Source organism: Micromys minutus (assembly GCF_963924665.1).
Source record: "Micromys minutus genome assembly, chromosome: 6".
NCBI classification, from domain to species: domain Eukaryota; kingdom Metazoa; phylum Chordata; class Mammalia; order Rodentia; family Muridae; genus Micromys; species Micromys minutus.
In genome coordinates, this window is record NC_137975.1 from 72,786,765 (window position 1) to 72,810,819 (window position 24,055).

Sequence of the window (24,055 nt, forward strand, 5' to 3'; positions counted from 1 at the left end):
AAAAGAGCAAGAGCTTGGCCCTTATAGTTTTCTCTGGACGTGAAAACGGGAGCATGCGATTGGCTGACTTCGTTTTTTCTTCTAGACCAATGGGAAACATTCCTGTGCGCACTTCGATTGGACTAGAATTTTGGTGACGTCCTGGAAGTCACGAACCAATCATAGGTGTGTATCTTTTTGCCTCATTTGAATAAGGACTCATCAAAATAGCCAGGGCCGGTAGCTTTCGCACTACAGTTGTAGAGTTCCAGTCTCACCATGCCTGAGCCCGCCAAGTCCGCCCCCGCCCCGAAGAAGGGCTCCAAGAAGGCCGTGACCAAGGCCCAGAAGAAGGACGGCAAGAAGCGCAAGCGCAGCCGCAAGGAGAGCTACTCGGTGTACGTGTACAAGGTGCTGAAGCAAGTGCACCCCGACACGGGCATCTCGTCCAAGGCCATGGGCATCATGAACTCGTTCGTGAACGACATCTTCGAGCGCATCGCGGGCGAGGCGTCGCGCCTGGCGCATTACAACAAGCGCTCGACCATCACGTCTCGGGAGATCCAGACGGCCGTGCGCCTGCTGCTGCCCGGGGAGCTGGCCAAGCACGCGGTGTCCGAGGGCACCAAGGCGGTCACCAAGTACACCAGCTCCAAGTGAGTTCGTGTAACTCACACCGAACCCAAAGGCTCTTTTCAGAGCCAACTACATCTTCAAAACTGAGCTGTTTGTTCACTTGTATGGGTGGCTGTGTCCGTCTTGGTTACTATTTCTGATAACAATGTAGCAATTTTTCTGGGTTCCCAGCTCCCTTGGAATTCTCTATAGGTAAAGTTAACGACAGAAGTCAAGGAGCTCCTGAGTACACTGGCCGTTAACGTTGCTTCTATTCTTTTCAGTATTCCAGAATCCATGTTGAAATTTAGCCTGTCTAGGTAGTGCTATGACTCGGTAAATCTGCTTTTGAACTCCTGAGCTCAAGACGTCACAGTAGATTCTGTTTAGTATAAAACCCCTCGAGTTCTTTCTGGAACTATGGTGTGCACATAAGTATGTCAAATGGTCTTCTGAAGCCCAGAGCTCTACATTATGTTTGTTGAAAACTTAAGAGATTTAGTCAGGCGCAACTTTACTGGGTCCCGTTTTCTTGGTCGTTTGTTTAGGTTTCTTTTTGTTGTTTTCAGAGGGAATTTCACTTTTTAGTCTGTTCTCCAACTAATTCTAGCTAGGCCTGCCTCAAGATGGGACTTACTGCCTCAATTTCATGAGTCACTGGAACTACAGACCTATACAACCAGGCTAAGCACCGTGAAAATAGAAAACTTTTTACGTTTTCCTAAGTGTTCACCTTTTAGAAATGTCTTGTGTTCGATCGCATTGTTTACTGGTATAACGATTGAAAATAGATTGTGGAAGAGAAAAACAAAAACCTCAAAAGTCTATATTGTATTTTACTGTGACTTTTACTTGGTGTTGTCCTGGAATTTTTCAGAGGATAAAATACTAAGTAAAAACTAAATCAAACAAGGTTTAAAGCCTTCTTTCTGTAAGTCCTCTAGGTTAGCAAACGCAAATAGTGTTGACTTAAGTGCAAATGTGGACAGCTCAAAGTAGTTAATAAGATGTTAATGTGCCTCTGACCATAGGAATGTTAGCTCTTGTGTAACTTGTAAGGTCTTAAAGCCTAACGGTTTTTCTTAATCATCTCCATTAATTTCTATAGAATCCTGTGGAACAAATTCTATTATCTTCCGTCCTTTTGAATTTGAAGAAATTAAAATGATTAAACTGAAGCTGCAACATAAATACAGACTTGTCTGAATGGAGAGCAAACTGAGAACTATCCTCCAAAATATGATCCTGATAAAGAAATAGTTGATACATTATAAAATAAATGTTTTAATATATCCCATTCTCTTCCATTCTTTTTTTTCCCCCTGCGATTTGGGTGTGGAACTTGTTTCTCAGGGAGGGTTGGTAGCTTTGGACTTTTGCTTTTGTGTGTGGGAGAAACTTGTGTCTTGCTCTGTTGGAAGACTTAACTAAAAAACTTCCTGCTTCAGCCCCACACTCTGTTTACAGGCTTGTCCATCAGCCACTGTTTGAGTCAGAAGCATTTCAGACTGAATTCTTGTAAAGGGAAGTTTCCTTTTATCTCACTGTCCTATGATTAAGAAAGAATATGGAGGTAGGACTGGGGAGATGGCTCCGAAGTTAAGAGCACACTGACAGCTCTTCCAGAGGTCCTGAGTTCAGTTCCCAGCAACCACATTGTGGCTCACAGCCATCTGTAATGGGATTCGATGCCCTCTTCTGGTGTGTCTGAAGACAGCTACAGTGTACTCATATAAATAAAATAAATAAATCTTTAAAGAGAGAGAGAGAGAGAAAGAGAGAAAGAGAATATGGTGTTAAAGAGATTGTCCAGAGAAATTGAGACCAAACCAGGAACTACATTGTTATTAAGTCCAAACCAGGAACTACATGGTTATTAAGTCTCCATGCCTTACAAGAGTAAGTTTGTTTCCCACACCTAATGTATCCTGCAAAACATAGCTTTCAATTTACTAATCCTGTAGCCCCATGGTATATGATGCCCACCCCCCTTTGCCTTGCTAAACTCCTGAAACTGTGATGTATGGTTGCCCTTTGGCCATACTAAAATGTTTCTTGCCAGATACCTTGATGATTTCCCTTCCACGTGATGTATTTTTATGACTTATCTACCTCACAGGCAGCCTTGAGCCCTGAATCCCGAATTCTTCTGTCTTGGTGCTAAAAGCACAACTGTTTTCTATAAGCCCTGATGTATCCTCATAAAAGGAATATCAAAAGCCAGTGAGGGGGCTGCTATCTGAAATCTTGATTTTGGGAGAGGCAGCAAGCTTCCCAATTCTAAATATAAAGCTTGCTTTAATCAAGACAGCTGTGGTTTTTCTCAGGTCTAACAACATGTGTAGGTAAATTACATGAAAGAAAACCAAATACCCTGATCAGAGAGATCTTGAAGTTTATGTTCCTTCTTAGTGGAGGACAGAAAACACACAAGCAAACTAGTGGAAAGGATGTGACCTGGGCAAGTCTTGCAGAAAAACCACTTGTGCCAAGTCTGTAGGAGCAGGGAATTAATCTTGACGATTTGGCTGATGCAGTCTCTACTTCAGATGATTTTTGGAAGAAAGTCTTGATATTGCAGTAGCATCTAGACATTTCTCTTCGGACAATTACTCTTAATGAAAATGTCAAACCAAGTCCCTCCCTGATTGCCGTGCTACAAATTCTGTCAGTTTCCGGTGCCCTGGGCATAATTTGGGGAAGCATTTAGCTAATTCCTTTATGTTCAATACGCATATAGAAAGATGAATACTTATTAGGACTCACGCAGTTAGTCTAGGGACAACAGGAAAAGAATCCCCCACAGGGCTGCCACACAGCAATAAGTAGTTCCCACAATCTTTAGGAGGGCCCACGTCATCCTTGGCTTTCTCACAGAAAGGAATTTTGATGTCCTACAGAATACAAAGGCAAAACATCTCCTTAAGGCAATTTCTTTTGTGCAAAACAGTGCACCAGGCAGAGGACTTGATCCTACCACCTTTAATCTAAGCAGTTGTGGGGCAGCAAGCTCTCTGTGAGTGTGAAACTAGTCTGGTCTCATGAAAGAGCACCAAGGCAGAAGAGCTCCATTAGACCCTCCCAGTCTCAAAAAAAAAAAAAAAAAAAAAAAAAAAAAATCCAAAAACAAAACAAAGGGTGGAGGAGGACGGGGAGGAGGAGGGGACGGAGCATAAACTGAGGTAACTAGCAAACAGGTACAGGAAATTTGCTTGGCTTTCACTGTAATGAAGTGTTACAGTGGCTTGTTCCCCCCATGGCTGGACTCCCACCTCAAAATGTTTCAAGAACGGCTGTCTAAAGGGAATTGATGTAAAGGAATACAAGAAAAGGGGAAATGTGCCTTGCTCCAGGCGATTGACATGCTCTGGAAATGTATTGGAAGTGGGTGGTGGTATTAAAAGGTGACGTCCCGGGTTTCAGCACCAATGTTAGGAAAAGGATGAAGGGGGGGGGGGGGGGAATATGGCCCATGGAGGTGAGGGGAGGCCTGGAGGCAAGGGAGATGCTTCTGAGAGGCCCATGTTGGGAATCCCTTCCCTGAGGGACCAGCCACACAATGGTATAGTACAGAATAGAGTTTATTCAGGTCATGGGAGAGTTAAGAGCATAGTAGAGACAGACAGACAGACAGACAGACAGAAAGACAGACAGAGAGAGAGAGAGAGAAGTAGAGTTGTAGAAGTCAGCCATGAGCGTATGGAGAAAGAGGGGGTAAGGGGAGGGAGAGCAAGAGAGAGAGCAAGGCTGCAAGAGCAGAAGAGAAGCAAGAGAACAAAGAGCAAAGCTCAAGCAGCCCCTTTTATAGTGTCTGGTCACTGGGGCGGAGCATACCTGGCTAGTGCCAGGTAAGGAGGGGTGGGGTTTTCAGAATCCCAACAGGTGGATATGACAGCTCTGTGTAAACAAATCTCTTCCCTGGTGAGAGTGAAAGATTGCATAAAAAGTGAAAGACCCCCCTCCCCGAATTAGAGAAGCCCCTCACTCTAGTACCAGGAGAACTCGAACCCAAGAACTCACAGAGAGCCTATCTTGCTGAAATCAGGCAAGCGGTTTATTGGGGGGAAGGGGGAGAAGGAGGGGTCGCCAGAGCTCTGGGGACAACGCATAGCTCATGCAGGAGATAGAGAAGTCGACCCTGAACTCAATTAGGGGGATATATTTATAGGGAAAATTACATAGGCAGTTAGCAACGGGCACATAGCAATTTCATTGGTTCATTCAAATTGGCACACTCTGCCTGCTTTTAGACATGAATTAACTCTAGGCTACTCTATTTTGGGGCACACAGACCTTGTATTTGTTTTTCTCAGAACTGCAGACCCAGACTTTATCGAGTCTAGATGGTCTGGATTTGGGCCATTTCTTTGAACATGGTACTTTGTTCTTAGCCTTGAAGCATACTTGTCCTCAAGGCAGGGTCAGTGAGGCCAACCTAAAATTTTAACTCTTTCAAAAGCTACACAAGGTCTGAGACATCAAAGGTGTACTTGCTGGATTTGTGTCAACTTGACACAAGCTGGAGTTATCACAGAGAAAGGAGCTACATTTGAAGAAATGCCTCCATGAGATCCAGCTGGAAGGCATTTTCTCAACTAATGATCAAGTGGGCGAGGTCACAACCCATTGTGGGTGGTGCCATCCCTGGGCTGGTAGACCTGGGTTCTATAAGAAAGCAGTTGGACAAACCAGGGGAAGCACGCCAGTAAGTGACATCCCTCCATGGCTTCTGCATCAGCTCCTGCTTCCTGACCTGCTTGGGTTCCAGTCCTGACTTCCTTTGGTGATGAACAGCAGTGTGGAAGTGTGAGCTGGATAAACCCTTTCCTTCCTAACTTGCTTCTTGGTCGTGATGTTTGTGCAGAAATAGAAACCCTAAGACAAAAGGTATAATATATTTATGGAATAGGAGTACATGGTAAGCCAGCTACTTCAGATTTTTTTTTAAAAAATCACAATTGTTATTCACCATTAAAAACGAGTTGGGAGTCACCTTTAAAAAAATTATACAGCTTTTATGTATGTATGTATTTATTTGTTTATTTGTTTATTTATTTAATTTGTAGTAGTAGAGTAAAGAGAAGGTGACCTGGAGAAAAAATTAATACACTCAGAATCAGAATGTACGGGTGGACCTATAGCTGGAGAACAGTAAACCATGCTATGTCTGTCCCTGCTGCCATAAGTTCTGTCATTACAAGGTGTGCTAGGTTTTTTTGTTTGGTTGATTTGGTTCCTTTTATGGGCATGGAAGTGGAGGAGTTGGAGTTTGGTCTACACGTGTGTATGCATGTGCACTTATGCGTTTGTTTGGGTTTGGGGCATTTTTGTTGTTTTTATTTTGCTTGGTTTGTTTGTTTGTGACAAGGTTTCTTGCTCTGTGTAGCCCTGGCTGTTCTGGAACAAACTCCTTAGACCAGGCAGGCCTCAAACTCAGAGATCCTCCTACCTCTGCCTCCAGGGTACTGCGATTAAAGGTGTGGGCTTCCACTGCCTGGCAGTATAGTTCAGTTTTACTCTTTGGCATTAAATCATCCAGTCCTCAAATTGTATCTTTATAGCCAAAAAACATACTTTTGTCCAAATAGTGGAAAGAATATAAATGCAAATGCTATAATTTTTTTCCTTTGGACGTTCTGCAATAAATTTTATTTTGGAAGGCTGTCAGTCATGGTCATGTACAAGGAAACAATTAGACAGTGACATAAGTTTACAACATTGTCCTGGTCGGTTCTTTGTCAACTTGACAAGATCTGTAACCACCGGAACAAAAAGAGAAACTTCCAAATGAGGATTTGCCACCATCAGATTGGTCAGCGAAGACATCAGATTGATTTATGTTTGATATAGGAGGGCCAAGCTCATTCTGGACAGTTCCACTTGGGCCAGGTGGCCCCAAGCAGCCTGTATAATCTGCCTGAGTATGAAGAATTGAAGCCAGAAAGCAGCGTGCCTCTGTGGTCTTTGCTCTAGGTCCTGCCAGCACGTTTCTACTTCGAATTCCAGATCCAAGTTCCCTCAAGTGTGACCTATAACCTGGGAGATGGGAACAAGCCTTTTCCTTCTCCAAGTTGCTTTGGTTAAGGTGTAAGCAAGAAAAGCATTCTTACGTCTCAGAATGAATTTCCCTGGGATGTAGGATTAGCAAACAGCCTTAGGAAGCCAGCTTATGAGACAGGATGACTGCTGTGAGTTACTGGACAGCCTGGGCTAGCGGAGAAACCTCGGGAGCTCAGCTGCTTTCTAATATGAAAGAAGCTGAATACCTCGTACCACATAAAACCCTGCGCCGTGGCTCAGGCCTGTAACCCAGAACATAAGAGCGAAGGCAGAAATTCGTAAGTTCAAGGCCCCCCAAGCTACCTGAGGGGCTCTCAGAAAGCAAACAGAAAAGCAAGCCCAAAAGCATGGTCATCTTTTCACCAGGAGTGACCACCTCCAGAGGACTCCTGCTTCACAGTCACACCCACAGACTGTAGTGAACACACTCAGTACAGTTGCTTTTACCTCACTCGTTGGCAGTATCCAGTGTGCTCTGTGGGTCCGTTGCTGGGATTCTGTAAACCCCACCACACAAACCTGGCAATAGCCAGCTATGCTCTGCCCCACAGTTTCCTGACACTAAAAGGGGCTCCTTGCACACCTCCTCTCCCCCTTCCCTCCTCCACTCTCTCTCCACATGCTCATGGCCGGACTCTACCTCTCTTCCTCTCCTCTCCTCTCCTCTCCTCTCCTCTCCTCTTCTTTTTCCTCTCTCTCTCTCTCTCTCTCTCTCTCTCTCTCTCTCTCTCTCTCTCTCTCCCTCCCTCTCTCTCTCTCTCTCTCTCTCTCTCCCCATACTTCCCCTTAACTCCCCTCCCCATGCCCTGAATATACTCTATACTATACCTTCATGTGGCTGGTCCCTCAGGGGGAAGGGATTCCCAGCATGAGTTCCCCAGAGGCATCCCCCTTGCCCCAGGCCTCTCCGCACCTCCATGGAGCATAAACCCCCCCCACACACACACACACACACTCTTCATCTTTTTCCTAACATTGATGCCAAAACCTGGGACATCTCTTTTCTCTCATCTGTAAAGAACATTTTCCAAGCAAGGACAAGAGACTTTTCCCCCTAAGTTTCTTCTTGGCTTAGGATGCGGCTCGGCTGGCAGATTGTCCTAGAGTGTTCTTGCCTAGCGTTGCCCTGCACTGGGCGTGGAGGTGGGAGTAAGCCAGGTGTCAGGATGCACGCCTGTAGTTTCAGCACACGGAAGTCCAAGGATTGCTGAGAGTTAGAGGCCAGCCTGGACTATATAATAAGAGCATACCTCAAAACAGAAGGAAGAAAATTGAAGACATTAAAAAAAGGGGGCAAACACTCCACTGCTGAGCTTACAACATATTACACTGCTGGGTTTACAACTTATTACACTGCTGAGCTTACAACATATTACACTGCTGGGTTTACAACATATTACACTGCTGAGCTTACAACATATTACACTGCTGGGCTTACAACATACTACACTGCTGAGCTTACAACATATTACACTGCTGGGTTTACAACATATTACACTGCTGGGTTTACAACATATTACACTGCTGGGTTTGCAACATATTACACTGCTGGGCTTACAACATATTACACTGCTGGGTTTACAACATATTACACTGCTGAGCTTATAACATATTACACTGCTGAGCTTACAACTTATTACACTGCTGAGCTTACAACTTATTACACTGCTGGGTTTACAACATATTACACTGCTGAGCTTACAACATATTACACTGCTGAGCTTACAACATATTACACTGCTGGGTTTACAACATATTACACTGCTGGGTTTACAACTTATTACACTGCTGAACTTACAACTTATTACACTGCTGGGTTTACAACTTATTACACTGCTGAGCTTACAACATATTACACTGCTGGGTTTACAACATATTACACTGCTGGGTTTACAACATATTACACTGTTGGGTTTACAACATATTACACTGCTGAGCTTACAACATATTACACTGCTGGGTTTACAACATATTACACTGCTGGGTTTACAACATATTACACTGTTGGGTTTACAACATATTACACTGCTGAGCTTACAACATATTACACTGCTGGGTTTACAACATATTACACTGCTGAGCTTACAACATATTACACTGTTGGGTTTACAACATATTACACTGCTGAGCTTACAACATATTACACTGCTGGGTTTACAACATATTACACTGCTGGGCTTACAACATATTACACTGCTGGGCTTACAACATGTTACACATGCTGAACTAATGGGAAACAGGAGCAGAGCTCACGGGGCTTTCTTAATTGCCTATGTTGTAAAATAATCTTTTGTTTTCTTTTGAGGGGGAGGCAGAGTTTTACTGTGTAACCTCGAATGCCTGCCTCAGTCTCCCAAATGAGCCACAACATCTGCCATTTCGTTTTGAAAATGTTTCTTTGATTCATTTTCACTTCTGTATGCTTGTGTGCCTCCGTGTATGTTTGTCCTCCGTGTGCTTCGGGGCTCAGATGGCGCAAAAGAGTACATCCGATCTCTGAAACCGGAGTGACAGGATGTGTGTCACTGCTGTGGGGTCCACTTAAATCCAACATAACTCAAACACCAGGTAGATGCACGGGGCAAAAATATAATCACACACTACTCATTGATCAGGGTCAAAGACAGACTCAGGACTGAAATGTGACCTTGGGAAACCTTGTACTTAAAGGATGAAGTCATAAAGCCAGGAGGAGCGGGGCGGGCTGAGCACTGTCCAATCATATTCCGGCACAGAGTTTAGCCAGGGAGTTTTAACCAATCATGATAGAAGTAGGTTCCCCGGCCAGAGACTAGAAACTTAGTTACACTGGCAGCAAAAAGCTGTCTTTTAAGGTTAGGCTCAGACAACTATTTCTTTATAATAGAAGCTGTTCAGCTATTAGGAAAGCCCCAACTCCCTACCGCCTGAGTACTAGAATTTAGTTCCTCCCTGTGATTAAACGGAATCTGGAAATGAAGTGGTGGTATTTAGCATACATTTCTTTTGCTTGTTCCCAGCTGTCACACATGAGTTCCGGGAACTACAGTAAATCATTCTCAGCTAGAGAGACACTGTTTCAAAAAAATAAATAAATAAATAACAAAATGGTATACACTTTCAATGCCAGCAATGGGGGTGGGGGGTCTCTCTGACTCCCAATACAACCTGGTTATGTAGTGAGTTCTAGGACACCAGGAGCACATTATGAAACCGTGTCGAAAGAAGGAAGAAAATTTTAACGTTAAAAGTGGGGTTGTGTTCCCATCAGTCTGACGGCTAGTGAAGCAACACTTCAAATGAGAGAGCTGGGAAATTTGTAGAATGTAGTATGTTAAAGACCGCTCCATTACCAAATGAAAAAGAGCATCCCAACTGTTCTCTAACTGCTCACACGTGCCATACTACACTCGTGTACACACTCAGGCACACACACACATGTACAGCCACTGAACATGTGGAGCCTTTGACAGCCCCTGGGGGTTGGTTATACAGGACTCACTTGGGATTTTGGAGCAAGGCAAGACTATCCTCTGCAGAAAACTGTTCTTTCCAGAAACAGCTCTTAGCCTGCTACGGAACCTTAATGGAAACTGAATGTTTGACAATGGGACACCAAGTTACCAAGAGGCTGAACTGCCCATCAGCAACTGGATATTACCTGACTGAACAGGCCATGAAGGTGTCTGCGCACAAGGACCGTCCTTGCCAAGTACAAATTGAATGTGTGTGAGAGATTGGGCCTGAGCAGGTCCTGTGGGCTCAAGCGAGTTCCATGAAGTAGTTTGCCAAATGCCTATGGTTTCTATTCCTCGAACAGGCACCTGTTGAACTGAGGAAGAACCGTGGCCAGGTTTCCTGATGGCCCTGCGTGTTGTGTAGGAGACATCCAGAAGTGGACAGCTACAGCGTTCCAACCCCCTTTGGAATCAGCCCTCAAAGACACTGGTGAAGGGAAAACTTCATGGTGGGTGGGACATGGCGTGGTACACGTGGTCATATGTTTTTGCTAGGAAGGAGAGAGGTGTGGCCAGATTGTGAAACTGTTTTACTGATTCATGGGCTATGCAGCCAGTAATCAGACTCATAAAAAGTGTGAGTGGAAAAGTGTTCAGAAAGATGTGTTCGAATGAGCGGTGGAGGTCAAGATACTGTGTCCCATGGTGACGCTCATTGGAAGGTGACTCTAGCAGAGGAGGAGTTAATAATCAAGTTAGGTAGGATTGCCCATTCTTTGGACAGTCTTCCTCTTTTCTGCCCATGATGGAAGAGACGGAGATTACACATGGGCTCAAAACCTGAATTTGCACACACCGAGGTTGATCACGCTGCTGCTGCTGAGGGTCTTTGATACAGCACCACTGCCTATGGTGACCATTCAGTGACCGAATGGCAGGTGGCCAGCAGCAGTCTGTGTCCTCCATGTGAAGATCATTGCTTTGTCCTCACCGGAGAGCATACTTCCTCTGGTTTAGATTTCCCTCTCCTGCACATAAGAGTTCTCCCAAAACCATCTGAGGTCTTACAAAATGCCTTACACACTGTCATGGTGTTCCACATAGCAATGTTTTTAACCAAGAGACTCATCTCATATCCTGGGTCCACACTCATGGAATCCACAGGCTTCGTGTTTCCCACCACCCTGAAGCAGGTGGTTTGACAGGAAAAGTGGGTCTTTTGAAAACCCAGTTACAAGGCTTTTTAGGTAGCAGTTAGTTGCCTGGAAGGTTGTGTCAGGGTTCTCCAGAAAGCGGTGTGAGTAAGGGTCCAATATATGGTATGGTTTCTCCCATAGCCAGAGTTGACAGAGCCAGGAATTAAAGGGTGGATCCAAGAAGAGTTCCACTCACAATCACTCCTAATGACTCACTCTGGAAAGTTTGATTTTCTGTTCCCATGGTTTTAAGTTCTGCTGGCCCAGAGGTTATGGTTCCAGAACCATGCGTGCTCCTGCTAGGTGACACAGCAAACGGTCCACTGAGCTGGAAGCTCTGACATCCCCCTGACCACTTTGGGCCAGGATGACTCCTAATCATAAGATCGGTGGAAATATGGTAAGCAAATGAGGCACTGGAGAATAATTCTGTCAATAACAAAATATTTCAAATTTTGTAAAAGAAATTTCCTTTGGATCAGGGAATGGACTCCCAATATTAGCTAGTTTGGTGAGACAACGGAGTTTAGACAGGCTGTGATGAAATTTAGTGGTTACAGCCATGTATTCTGGAACTGTTTATAAAGTTACTATTTATTAACTGAAGAAATTCAGGAAATGTGTTAATAGCCACTGATTGACTTGTGCCTTGTGATTTGTAATACAGGCACAAATGTAATTTGCATTATAAAGGTGCCACGAAATAAGATAAGCTGAATATGTTCATACACATCTTTGATCCCAGGATTCAAGAAGGGCAGATTTTTGAATTCCAAGACAGCCTGGTATAAATTTCCAGGACAGAGGTAAACAAAGAAACAGTATGAAGAATAGCTAAAAGATATTTAATCAATATAAACTGCTTAAAATATTTAGCACTATTGTTAAGTTACCTTTAGCTTTATCAATCCAAAATGCTATATTGAAGTTTGCTCTTGATAACATTTGGGTTCTAGTCTTGAGATCAAAAATCCAAAACACACGTATTCTCAAAACTAATAATTTCTACAGATTGAATCCAAGGTAAAGATATTTACATATTGAAGTTCACAAATATCCCTAAAATTGTCATTCATAAAAGTATCCCAGCAGGCTGAAGGCCATAAAAGTTCGAAATACATTGGAATACTGATCCTTCAAGACAGGACCATACTGACTGCAGGGTAAGTTACTCTGCTAGAAAGAAAATTACCAGGCCGAATAGGATTCCCATTGTGGTACAATGGGAAATAAAAACCTCCCACATCCAGCCTCCTAAAAGAACTACAGAGAACACATGTGCAACAGCTTTTTACGCTGAAAATATAGGTGGCTCTGAAAAGAGCCTTTGGGTTCGGTGTGAGTTGCACGGACTCACTTGGAGCTGGTGTACTTGGTGACGGCCTTGGTGCCCTCGGACACCGCGTGCTTGGCCAGCTCCCCGGGCAGCAGCAGGCGCACGGCCGTCTGGATCTCCCGGGACGTGATGGTCGAGCGCTTGTTGTAATGCGCCAGGCGCGACGCCTCGCCCGCGATGCGCTCGAAGATGTCGTTCACGAACGAGTTCATGATGCCCATGGCCTTGGACGAGATGCCCGTGTCGGGGTGCACTTGCTTCAGCACCTTGTACACGTACACCGAGTAGCTCTCCTTGCGGCTGCGCTTGCGCTTCTTGCCGTCCTTCTTCTGGGCCTTGGTCACGGCCTTCTTGGAGCCCTTCTTCGGGGCGGGGGCGGACTTGGCGGGCTCAGGCATGGTGAGACTGGAACTCTACAACTGTAGTGCGAAAGCTACCGGCCCTGGCTATTTTGATGAGTCCTTATTCAAATGAGGCAAAAAGATACACACCTATGATTGGTTCGTGACTTCCATGACGTCACCAAAATTCTAGTCCAATCGAAGTGCGCACAGGAATGTTTTCCATTGGTCTAAAGAAAAGAGAGTCAGCCAATCGCATGGGCCCATTTTTGCGCCCAGAGAAAACTATAAGAGCCAAGCTCTTGACAGTTTCCACCGTACGGTAGCCAAGTACTGTTTATTCTTCACTATGTCTGGACGCGGCAAACAGGGCGGCAAGGCTCGCGCCAAGGCCAAGACCCGCTCGTCCCGGGCCGGCCTGCAGTTCCCCGTGGGCCGCGTGCACCGGCTGCTCCGCAAGGGCAACTACTCGGAGCGCGTGGGCGCCGGCGCCCCGGTGTACCTGGCGGCCGTGCTGGAGTACCTGACGGCCGAGATCCTGGAGCTGGCGGGCAACGCGGCCCGCGACAACAAGAAGACACGCATCATCCCGCGCCACCTGCAGCTGGCCATCCGCAACGACGAGGAGCTCAACAAGCTGCTGGGCCGCGTCACCATCGCGCAGGGCGGCGTCCTGCCCAACATCCAGGCCGTGCTGCTGCCTAAGAAGACCGAGAGCCACCACAAGGCCAAGGGCAAATAAGACCCGACTTAAGTCACCTGGAGGAAGAAAAAAAGGCTCTTTTCAGAGCCATTCACAGTACCTTTTAAAGAACTGTACGCTTCATAAAGCGGTTTTTATTTTACATGCGGCTTTTTAGTGACCGAGTTTAAAGAGCTGAAATTTTGAAAGTTGAAGATGATCGTAGGTTTCTGCCCAATGGAAACTGTTGCATGTATGAACCCAAATGTAAGAACTAGTTTTAACCTGAACTGTGGCGTTAAGTATTGACATGGGCAGGTTAAGACTTAAGGAGTAATTGTAGCTCGGTGTTTTTTCCTCTTTTCAAGACAGTTTCTCAGTCCTCTTCAGTGTCCTGGAACTCGTCAGTAGGCCAGTCCAACCTTGAACCCGAATAACAGGCTGCCTCTGCCTGAGTGCGGTGTTTAAAGGCATGTGCCACCACTGCCCGGGGCTACGCACAATTTGTGTGGTTAGGAGCCAAGGGGCCAAAGTTATTCAGACTTGCAATCTTTCTTTTAAATGTAGTGTTTATTCTAAGTGTTAATATAAAAGCTACGATTTTCTTTTGTGCACCATAGAGACGTAGTGATCAAGGTAAAAGACTATATGTAGGGAGTGCACATCTGCGTATTACGTTGTTTGATGCACCTAAATTTAGAAAACAAAAAGCAAAAAAGAAAAACCCTACTAATTAAAAACTGAATTGTGGCTGTGGGGGGTTGATGAAAACCGCGTTCTTCCATGTAAAATTCTGTTGCGTGAAGCCCCTCCCCCGGACACGCCCATTCCCACTGGGCTCCTGTTTTCACTCCGGTCCGCAAGTTCCCTATAAGTATGAACTGCTTTCTCAAAGAAGCTACTTGTTTCTGTTTCTTCTTAGAGCAACTTAGTTCTTATACCATTACACCATGTCTGGTCGCGGCAAAGGCGGGAAAGGCCTGGGCAAAGGCGGCGCCAAGCGCCACCGCAAGGTCCTGCGCGACAACATCCAGGGCATCACCAAGCCCGCCATCCGCCGCCTGGCCCGGCGCGGAGGAGTGAAGCGCATCTCCGGCCTGATCTATGAGGAGACCCGCGGGGTGCTGAAGGTGTTCCTGGAGAACGTGATCCGCGACGCCGTCACCTACACGGAGCACGCCAAGCGCAAGACCGTCACCGCCATGGACGTGGTCTACGCGCTCAAGCGCCAGGGCCGCACCCTCTACGGCTTCGGCGGTTAAGGTCACCCACCTCCTCTTAAAGGCCCTTTTCAGGGCCATTCAATTAACTCTGTAAGGGGCTGCATCATTAGTTGCACCAGTGTATTTATTTTGTAGTGTTAGAGATTCTCAGGCTTGTGAGCGCTTTCCAGATCTCTTCCCTCTGAGTCTCATTGCTTTCTGTTTTGCTGTCATGTGGGTAACTGGGAATTGAACTAGTTTTTGGACAGAGCACCTAGCGACTTTCCAATAAAGGTTCTCTGGAATACTACCATATGCTTCGAAAAGCTCGTTTTCTGTGGTCTAGGTATATCTTGCTCAAGTTTATATGGCTGTCTTCGCAAACTAATCAGAATTTGTCACCACAGTCTACTATACATAGGTGTATTAGCCTTGTTTTCTAGTCTCACTTGGTTTTTCTTGGCCAGGTTCAATGGTAGTTCGTGCTATACTTCCATCTTTTTTTTTTTTTTTTAGAAGTGTCTCATGCACAAAACTTGCCTATGTGTCCCATTGGGAATTTTAAGCTGCCTAGGATTTTGAATTTAGGTTTTTGAGCTTCAGGTCTAACTTCAGAGAAAGAGCAGTGCGAGTTTCAAACCAGTGAAGGATACATAGTAAGGCCTACCCTCAAAAAACAAAACGAACGGACGGACAAACAACCCCAAAGAGCTGTTCCTCCTCAATCCAACACCAACCTGTGCTCAAGAGGCAGAAGAGGCCGATCTGTGGGCTGAAGGAAGGCTAGCCTGGTCTACCTACCCCATTCCAGCACAGCCGGAGCTGTGTTAGGAACAGTAAGACCCAGTCTTAAGCCAAAATAAGGTAGAAATTTCTTATGCGTACGGTCTAATGTAGTGAAACATCATTAAACCGATGTAACAAATGAAGAATTCATTTTTATTTACTATTAGCTGGGCCTGGTGGTAAACACCTTCAATCCTAGCACTTGGGAGGCAGAGCAGGAGGAAAGATCTCCGAATTCTTGAGTATCAGGACAGCCAGAGGAAAATAAGAGTCCCTGTCCCAAAACAGACTTATTTTTTATGTATGTGTATCTGTATGCAGGTGTCCATAGACAGAAAATGGGTGTGAGATCCCTCAGAACTCAAGTTACAGAAGGTTATGAGTCCCTGAAGGGGTTGCTGGGAACTGGACTCGGGTAGCAGTGTGTGCGCTCTTATTATTATTATATTTTTTAAAAAACATCTTTCCAGCTTCTTTCTTTTTCTTTAATTAAGATTTATTTATTTTATGAGTACAGCCCCCGGTTGTAAAATTAATATCATTCTCTGGCCCGTACGGGGATCGAACCCGCGACCTTGGCGTTATTAGCACCATGCTCTAACCAACTGAGCTAACCGGCCAGAAGGTAAATATCTGCTTACTTAAGTTAGCCCTTCAGTGTTAAGCTTTTTAATTTTCATGCGTATAGGCTACTGGTGTTGGTACAAAAGCCCATGGTTGCTTAAATCTCGACCCTCTTGCTTCTTCCTTCAGAGTGCTAGGATTACTACCATGGGCCACCGTACCCACCATTCCCGGCGACTGTAGATCTGAGTATCGAACTCAGGGCTGGTGTGCCTGGCAGACACGGCCTCGAGCCTGAAGACATACATACTGATAGTAACGAACAATAGAAAAATGCAAGCACATTAAACTTGCTCTTATGTGGTCTGGGCTTTGTTATTGTTAGTTTGCTGTGGCTGCAGTCCATTTTGGGAATAATCAGAAGCCCTGGGACGTTGTTTCTGTCTGTGCTGTTGAACCTGTATTACCTAAATTTCGGACACTACTTCAGAATGATAGTACAGCTTATGCAATAGGTTATCAAGACAAATTCTGTTGTTATTAATAAATGATTCTTCTTTTCCATGTACTTATATCAAAAGGCCCATACCACAAATTACTGACCAGTAGTTGAGTTTTCCTGACACTTCAATGTAAGATTGTGAGAGATACTTATCCAACTCTACCTATGAAGGAGTTTTAGATTTTGTAGCTCATAGTGCTATACCCAAAATTATTTTATGTATTTAGGAAGGAGCAGATTCTTCCATAACTGATATCACCTCGGAAGCACCGACCTTCTCATCTGGCACGTTTTCAGTTGCTTTCAATTTCACACTGTCCTCTCAAACTTTAGAAAAATATCCTGTGAAATTACGTCCGATGTGTCATTGGACTTTGCCTGGGAGTGATGATTATATACCTTAATCCCAGCTCCTAGGATGCAAAGGCAGGCAAACTTCTGAGTTTGCAGCTACCCTGGTCTAAAAATATAGTAAGTTCAAGGCCAGTCAAGGTTACATAGTAAGAAACTCATCCAGAAGGAAGGAAGGAAGGAAGGAAGGAAGGAAGGAAGGAAGGAAGGAAGAAGAAAAGGATGGAATGAAGGTGTGGGGTATTCACCAGAGAAGACTAATCAGACCTGGGTTTAAGCCAGTAGCAAGTCTGTTAGGCCTCCAGCTAGCACAGTGATGTTTGCTAGAACAACGTACTTCCAACCTTTTCTTATGTGAGCTTTTAAACACAAAATCCATGTCCTGACATGCTTCAGTTAACAAAAGCAGCCAGAAGCAGAACTACAGAAGCCGAAAAGCAAGTTCACTACATTTAGAGACTTTCCCAGAGCTATGAACTTGGATTTAGCTTCTGCAGGTGATGCTGTCTGCGAGCTGAGGTTTACAGCCAAGTGGCTCACCTACCACTGAGTCGGTTGTGTTAAAGTCTCTGGGCATAGGAAGATCTGGAGCCCTGTTACAGAAGGAAGAGAAAGAATAATGACTTTGTAGAAAATGCATAGTTCAGGGGCTGGAGAAATAGCTCCGTGGTTTAAGAGCATTTTCTGTTTTTCTGTAAAATCCCAAGTTCAGTGACCCACATGGCCGCTCACGACATTCTTACTGTAGTTCAGAACACACAGCGCTCCCTTCTCCCCGACAGCATCTGCACAAGTGACTGACATCATCGCTGATGACCATTGGCCCTGCCTACACAGGAACACAGAACAGTAGTGTGGGCTTTACACACAAGGTTCTGTTAAGTCTCATTGCTTTTCACTGGGATAAATTTGTTCCCATGGATTACAATGAATAAATTATTGTTAAAATGAGCAAGTTCTAGGCTAGTGGGTCAACAGTGGCAAACCCCTTTAATCTCAGCTACTGGAAATCAGAGGCCAGCCTGGTTTGCATCGTGAGGTCCATGACAGGCAGAGCTACGTAAAGCTACATCCCTAGTCCCTTGTGTCTAAAAAAAAAAAAAAGGTGCTTTCTACATAGGAATGGTGATGTCTGTTCAGTTTTCTGAAATCCACAGAAAGGAGGAGGGAAAAAAATCACTCCTTAAGGTTGCCTTCACCCATGAGCTAACCGCACCTATGACACACCCACAATAATAAAGAAAATGTTTTAAAGCAAACAAGTCATTTATCATTTGATAACCAAATTATTAAAACAGAGTAGAAGAAAAGATTAGTTTTACCCTAACACAGTGTTACACACCTGTTCCAGGACTGGGTCATATTTGGAACAATTCATGGTCTTGGTTTCCCAACATTTTGAAATATACTTTCTGGGTACTATTTGAAAACCTGTAGTTCTGTTACTGAGAAATACATGAGAGATACGACAATAGTCTAAAATTTGTTAGGTACAGATAAGGAGTAAGTTGTACATGTGTGTTTACATATGTAAAAGAACCCCAAAATCACCATTCATACGACACTATTCATACATGAAATCCCCTGATGTTAAAAATGCATGAGCTGGAGGAGATGTTTAATAATCATTGTCCTTGTTATGTTTCTCTGGCTGTGAAGAAATATCACCAAGGCAATTAAAAAGGAAAATAGTCATCATTGAGATTGATAGTTCCAGAAGGTTTGAGTCCAAGATCATCAGAGTGAAGGACAAAGCAGCATCCAGCAGGCAGGCTTGGCTCTGGAGTGGGGGCTGAGAGCTCACCGGGTAAGCTTTTGGTCAGGTACACTTACCCGCCCTCTTGGACAATGGAGATACTCCTCCTCAGTCCAGCTGCTCTCCACTTGCCCTCACTGGAACCCTTGTCTTTGTAGCCACTGTTGAAGGCAGTGAAGCAAGGAGAAGAAGGGAATACACGGTCACCGTCACCCACACGCTTACTGCTGTGTGCGGTGCACCTGCTTGCTCCCATTGCTCAGGTGCTAAGTTGCCCAGTCCCTTCGTCTTTGACGTGTCCTTTGTGTTTGAACCGACCCAATAGACGTCATTTCAACAGTAACTTACTCATGGAATGGTCTTGTGTGCAAAAACTTTATTTGATCAGTTATCAGTGTCTCCAATTGCTGTCTGCAGGACAGTTGAAAATCAAGAATGAAGCAGGGACACTAGTAAGTACGAAACACCCAGCAGTATGGAAGACTGAGGTCACACATAGAGGGACTGACTGAGCATTTGTCAATTCATGTCACTCACTGTTTTTTTTTTTTATTGATTAATCAAAGAAGTTTCTTAAAGTTGAATGTAAGTGTAGTTAGTATAGCTTTTTTGTTTGTTTGCGTGGGTGTTTGCTTGACAGGGTTTCTCTCTATATTCCTGGCTGGCCTCAAACTTAGAGATCTGCCTGCCTCTGCCTCACAAGTGCTGGGATTAAAGATCTTGCAGGGCAGAATCTTGTCAACTCAGTGGGGAAGTTCGGTTGTTTGTTTATTAACAGTTTCGTTGGGTAGTTCTTTTATTTTTTTTTCTTTTATTTTTTTAATGTCAACTTGACATAGGTATAGTCATCAGAGAGGAGGGAGCCTTGATTGAGGAAATGCCTCCCATGGTAGACAAGCCCGTAAGGCATTTTCTTAATTAGTGATTGATGGGGGAAGGCATAGACCATTGTGAGTGGTTGCCACCCCTAAGCTGGTGGTTCTACAAAAAAAAAAAAAAAAAAAAGAAAGGATGATGTGGTAGCATGTTTGCATGACTCTGGATTCAGTCTCTAGCACCTTTACATACAAACCAAAAACCAAAAACCAAAACAAAAATAAAGGGGGCTCGAGACATGGTTTAGCAGATAAGAGCACTGACTGCTCTTCCAGAGGACATGAGTTCAAATCCCAGCAACCACATGGCAGCTCATAACTAGGTAACGCTAGATCCAGGGGTCTGACACTCTCACACAGACATACATGTGGACAAAATAGTAATGCACATTAAATAAAAATAAATCATCAACCCCCCCCAAACAAAATCCAGTTTTGTTATTTAAACAAGCAAATTAGCTAATTCTCAAATTTTCAGTCCAAATAAGACACATCTGCACTTCATATTTGGAGGACAAGCTTTATCCTTTAGCTATACCTTAACCACATTATAGTAAATCACTCCTTTTTAAAAAAAAATTTTTATTTTTAATTTTTTTGGCAAAGCAACAATAGCATTCATAACCAGTAAGATATCTCTTTTATGCTCAAAATAAAAATTAGTTAAGTATTTACTCACTAATTATACATAGTAAGTTAAGATTGATAGTTCCTATGAAGCCATTTTATTACCAGGATAAATTGATTTTTTTAAAAAAAATTGTTACTTACTATATATATTTTACAAGATTACCCTTCCAACCAAGAAGGAAATCTGACTGTACTATAACCTTAATGACCCAGAGTAAAATACCAAGTAAACAGGGCACAGGCTGGGGCTGGGGCTGGGGGCAGGTAACTAATATGTATGTGTTACCCGAAACTTACAAGAAAGCACACAAATACTGTTGCAGGCTCAGGAGGGGTGCTGGGGAGGGGGGTTAGTGAAACGCACGTTCTTGTCTTCTATTGTACGTTGAGGTACCTTAATACTTGAGCATTGAATAAACCTCACGTTTACGTCCCATACACACACACACACACACACACACACACACACACACACACATACATACATACATACATACATACATGCAAAAAGTGGTAAGACAGAATATTAACATGAATCAATGAAAAGTGTCCAGCCGTGCTCATAAAATCTAGGTATTGTACTTGCCTTTTCTGCCAAGAATTAAAAAGGCAGGAAAAAGTGCTTAGGTAGCAGGGTTAAACTCCCAAATCCTGAGCAGAATGAAGTGTCACAAACAGGCACTTAAGAGGAAAAAACACTTTAAACAGATACAGAAAAAAAAATCTTTAGGGGGATGGCTGTTAGGAAGCCTCATTCTACTTTCCCGAGGGACGGACTAATCTTCCTCTAATAGACAGCTGTGCAAATGTACACAGATCCTGTTTACCGCCAAAGTTGCTCTGGGAGAATTAAAATGGGTATAAAGCTTGGCAGTTCCCTCCAAAGTGATGTCAATATTAGGTGACCAGCCAGAATCCATTAATATCATCTAGAAGGCCCAACAACTCCAAATAGAATTAGGAGTTAAAAACCAATGAGGTGGGAGTATTCAGCAGAGAACACTATATTTAAGATTGCAGAACGCCAACTTGGCAGTTCCTGAAAATTCTAGTTTCAGAAAATGTTGTACAGCACTTTAGGAAAAAGTGGGTGGCCCTGAAAAGGACCTTTATGTGGATGTCCGTTTAGTTGAGTTTAGCCGCCGAAGCCGTAGAGGGTGCGGCCCTGGCGCTTGAGCGCGTAGACCACGTCCATGGCGGTGACGGTCTTGCGCTTGGCGTGCTCCGTGTAGGTGACGGCGTCGCGGATCACGTTCTCCAGGAACACCTTCAGCACCCCGCGGGTCTCCTCGTAGATCAGGCCGGAGATGCGCTTCACTCCTCCGCGCCGGGCCAGGCGGCGGATGGCGGGCTTGGTGATGCCCTGGATGTTGTCGCGCAGAACTTTGCGGTGGCGCTTGGCGCCGCCTTTGCCCAGGCCTTTCCCGCCTTTGCCGCGACCAGACATGGTGTAATGGTATAAAACCTAAATTGCTCTAAGAAGAAACAGAAACAGGTAGCTTCTTTGAGAGAGCAGTTCATACTTATAGGGAACTTGCGGACCGGAGTGAAAACAGGAGCCCAGTGGGAATGGGCGTGTCCAGGGGAGGGGCTTCACGCAACAGAATTTTACCTGGAAGAACGCGGTTTTCATCAACCCCCCACGGCCACAATTCAGTTTTTAATTAGTAGGGTTTTTCTTTTTTGCTTTTTGTTTTCTAAATTTAGGTGCATCAAACAACGTAATACGCAGATGTGCACTCCCTACATATAGTCTTTTACCTTGATCACTACGTCTCTATGGTGCACAAAAGAAAATCGTAGCTTTTATATTAACACTTAGAATAAACACTACATTTAAAAGAAAGATTGCAAGTCTGAATAACTTTGGCCCCTTGGCTCCTAACCACACAAATTGTGCGTAGCCCCGGGCAGTGGTGGCACATGCCTTTAAACACCGCACTCAGGCAGAGGCAGCCTGTTATTCGGGTTCAAGGTTGGACTGGCCTACTGACGAGTTCCAGGACACTGAAGAGGACTGAGAAACTGTCTTGAAAAGAGGAAAAAACACCGAGCTACAATTACTCCTTAAGTCTTAACCTGCCCATGTCAATACTTAACGCCACAGTTCAGGTTAAAACTAGTTCTTACATTTGGGTTCATACATGCAACAGTTTCCATTGGGCAGAAACCTACGATCATCTTCAACTTTCAAAATTTCAGCTCTTTAAACTCGGTCACTAAAAAGCCGCATGTAAAATAAAAACCGCTTTATGAAGCGTACAGTTCTTTAAAAGGTACTGTGAATGGCTCTGAAAAGAGCCTTTTTTTCTTCCTCCAGGTGACTTAAGTCGGGTCTTATTTGCCCTTGGCCTTGTGGTGGCTCTCGGTCTTCTTAGGCAGCAGCACGGCCTGGATGTTGGGCAGGACGCCGCCCTGCGCGATGGTGACGCGGCCCAGCAGCTTGTTGAGCTCCTCGTCGTTGCGGATGGCCAGCTGCAGGTGGCGCGGGATGATGCGTGTCTTCTTGTTGTCGCGGGCCGCGTTGCCCGCCAGCTCCAGGATCTCGGCCGTCAGGTACTCCAGCACGGCCGCCAGGTACACCGGGGCGCCGGCGCCCACGCGCTCCGAGTAGTTGCCCTTGCGGAGCAGCCGGTGCACGCGGCCCACGGGGAACTGCAGGCCGGCCCGGGACGAGCGGGTCTTGGCCTTGGCGCGAGCCTTGCCGCCCTGTTTGCCGCGTCCAGACATAGTGAAGAATAAACAGTACTTGGCTACCGTACGGTGGAAACTGTCAAGAGCTTGGCTCTTATAGTTTTCTCTGGGCGCAAAAATGGGCCCATGCGATTGGCTGACTCTCTTTTCTTTAGACCAATGGAAAACATTCCTGTGCGCACTTCGATTGGACTAGAATTTTGGTGACGTCATGGAAGTCACGAACCAATCATAGGTGTGTATCTTTTTGCCTCATTTGAATAAGGACTCATCAAAATAGCCAGGGCCGGTAGCTTTCGCACTACAGTTGTAGAGTTCCAGTCTCACCATGCCTGAGCCCGCCAAGTCCGCCCCCGCCCCGAAGAAGGGCTCCAAGAAGGCCGTGACCAAGGCCCAGAAGAAGGACGGCAAGAAGCGCAAGCGCAGCCGCAAGGAGAGCTACTCGGTGTACGTGTACAAGGTGCTGAAGCAAGTGCACCCCGACACGGGCATCTCGTCCAAGGCCATGGGCATCATGAACTCGTTCGTGAACGACATCTTCGAGCGCATCGCGGGCGAGGCGTCGCGCCTGGCGCATTACAACAAGCGCTCGACCATCACGTCCCGGGAGATCCAGACGGCCGTGCGCCTGCTGCTGCCCGGGGAGCTGGCCAAGCACGCGGTGTCCGAGGGCACCAAGGCGGTCACCAAGTACACCAGCTCCAAGTGAGTTCGTGCAACTCACACCGAACCCAAAGGCTCTTTTCAGAGCCACCTACATTTTCAGCGTAAAAAGCTGTTGCACATGTGTTCTCTGTAGTTACTTTAGGATACTTTAGTTTTTTCCTCTCAGCGGTGGACCCTCCTTTCCCTAGTCCCCAGGTATCTTAGAAACAAGCAGCTCCTAATGTTCTGCTCTGGGACTTTCCTCCCTTTAACTAAAGAGGGAAAACAATGAATGAGGAGAAAGCAGGTCTAGTCTTCGGCTTAACTATTGGACCAAATTGAGTATCAATTGGGAAAAGCCTCATCTAAACCAAAGGGTAGGGCAAAGAAGGCAACAGTTATTC

General features: G+C 45.1%; 7 protein-coding genes across 7 annotated transcripts; 4 read left to right on the forward strand and 3 right to left on the reverse strand.

The window, feature by feature from the left end:
• Positions 1 to 258: 258 nt before the first annotated feature.
• Positions 259 to 1,742, forward strand: LOC308421571 (histone H2B type 1-C/E/F/G/I-like; the record flags this gene model as incomplete). Its single annotated transcript, XM_080917976.1, has 2 exons — positions 259 to 635; positions 1,703 to 1,742. 2 exons carry the CDS (start codon positions 259 to 261, stop codon positions 1,740 to 1,742), a joined length of 417 nt encoding a protein of 138 aa, XP_080774102.1.
• A 10,898-nt stretch (positions 1,743 to 12,640) lies between these two features.
• On the reverse strand, positions 12,641 to 13,021 carry LOC308421581 (histone H2B type 1-C/E/F/G/I; the record flags this gene model as incomplete). Its single annotated transcript, XM_080917985.1, has 1 exon — positions 12,641 to 13,021. One exon carries the CDS (start codon positions 13,019 to 13,021, stop codon positions 12,641 to 12,643), a length of 381 nt encoding a protein of 126 aa, XP_080774111.1.
• A 292-nt stretch (positions 13,022 to 13,313) lies between these two features.
• LOC308421577 (histone H2A type 1-B) lies at positions 13,314 to 13,706 on the forward strand (the record flags this gene model as incomplete). Its single annotated transcript, XM_080917981.1, has 1 exon — positions 13,314 to 13,706. The coding sequence occupies one exon, from the start codon at positions 13,314 to 13,316 to the stop codon at positions 13,704 to 13,706; it is 393 nt and encodes a 130-aa protein (XP_080774107.1).
• An 858-nt stretch (positions 13,707 to 14,564) lies between these two features.
• On the forward strand, positions 14,565 to 15,089 carry LOC308421585 (histone H4). The gene has a single exon (XM_080917989.1). It carries the CDS (start codon positions 14,597 to 14,599, stop codon positions 14,906 to 14,908), a length of 312 nt encoding a protein of 103 aa, XP_080774115.1. The 5' UTR covers positions 14,565 to 14,596; the 3' UTR covers positions 14,909 to 15,089.
• Positions 15,090 to 21,447: 6,358 nt separating this feature from the next.
• On the reverse strand, positions 21,448 to 21,759 carry LOC308421588 (histone H4; the record flags this gene model as incomplete). Its single annotated transcript, XM_080917993.1, has 1 exon — positions 21,448 to 21,759. The coding sequence occupies one exon, from the start codon at positions 21,757 to 21,759 to the stop codon at positions 21,448 to 21,450; it is 312 nt and encodes a 103-aa protein (XP_080774119.1).
• An 890-nt stretch (positions 21,760 to 22,649) lies between these two features.
• LOC308421575 (histone H2A type 1-B) lies at positions 22,650 to 23,042 on the reverse strand (the record flags this gene model as incomplete). The annotated part of the gene is made up of 1 exon (XM_080917980.1): positions 22,650 to 23,042. One exon carries the CDS (start codon positions 23,040 to 23,042, stop codon positions 22,650 to 22,652), a length of 393 nt encoding a protein of 130 aa, XP_080774106.1.
• A 292-nt stretch (positions 23,043 to 23,334) lies between these two features.
• LOC308421580 (histone H2B type 1-C/E/F/G/I) lies at positions 23,335 to 23,728 on the forward strand (the record flags this gene model as incomplete). The annotated part of the gene is made up of 1 exon (XM_080917984.1): positions 23,335 to 23,728. One exon carries the CDS (start codon positions 23,335 to 23,337, stop codon positions 23,713 to 23,715), a length of 381 nt encoding a protein of 126 aa, XP_080774110.1. The 3' UTR covers positions 23,716 to 23,728.
• Between the last annotated feature and the right edge of the window lie 327 nt (positions 23,729 to 24,055).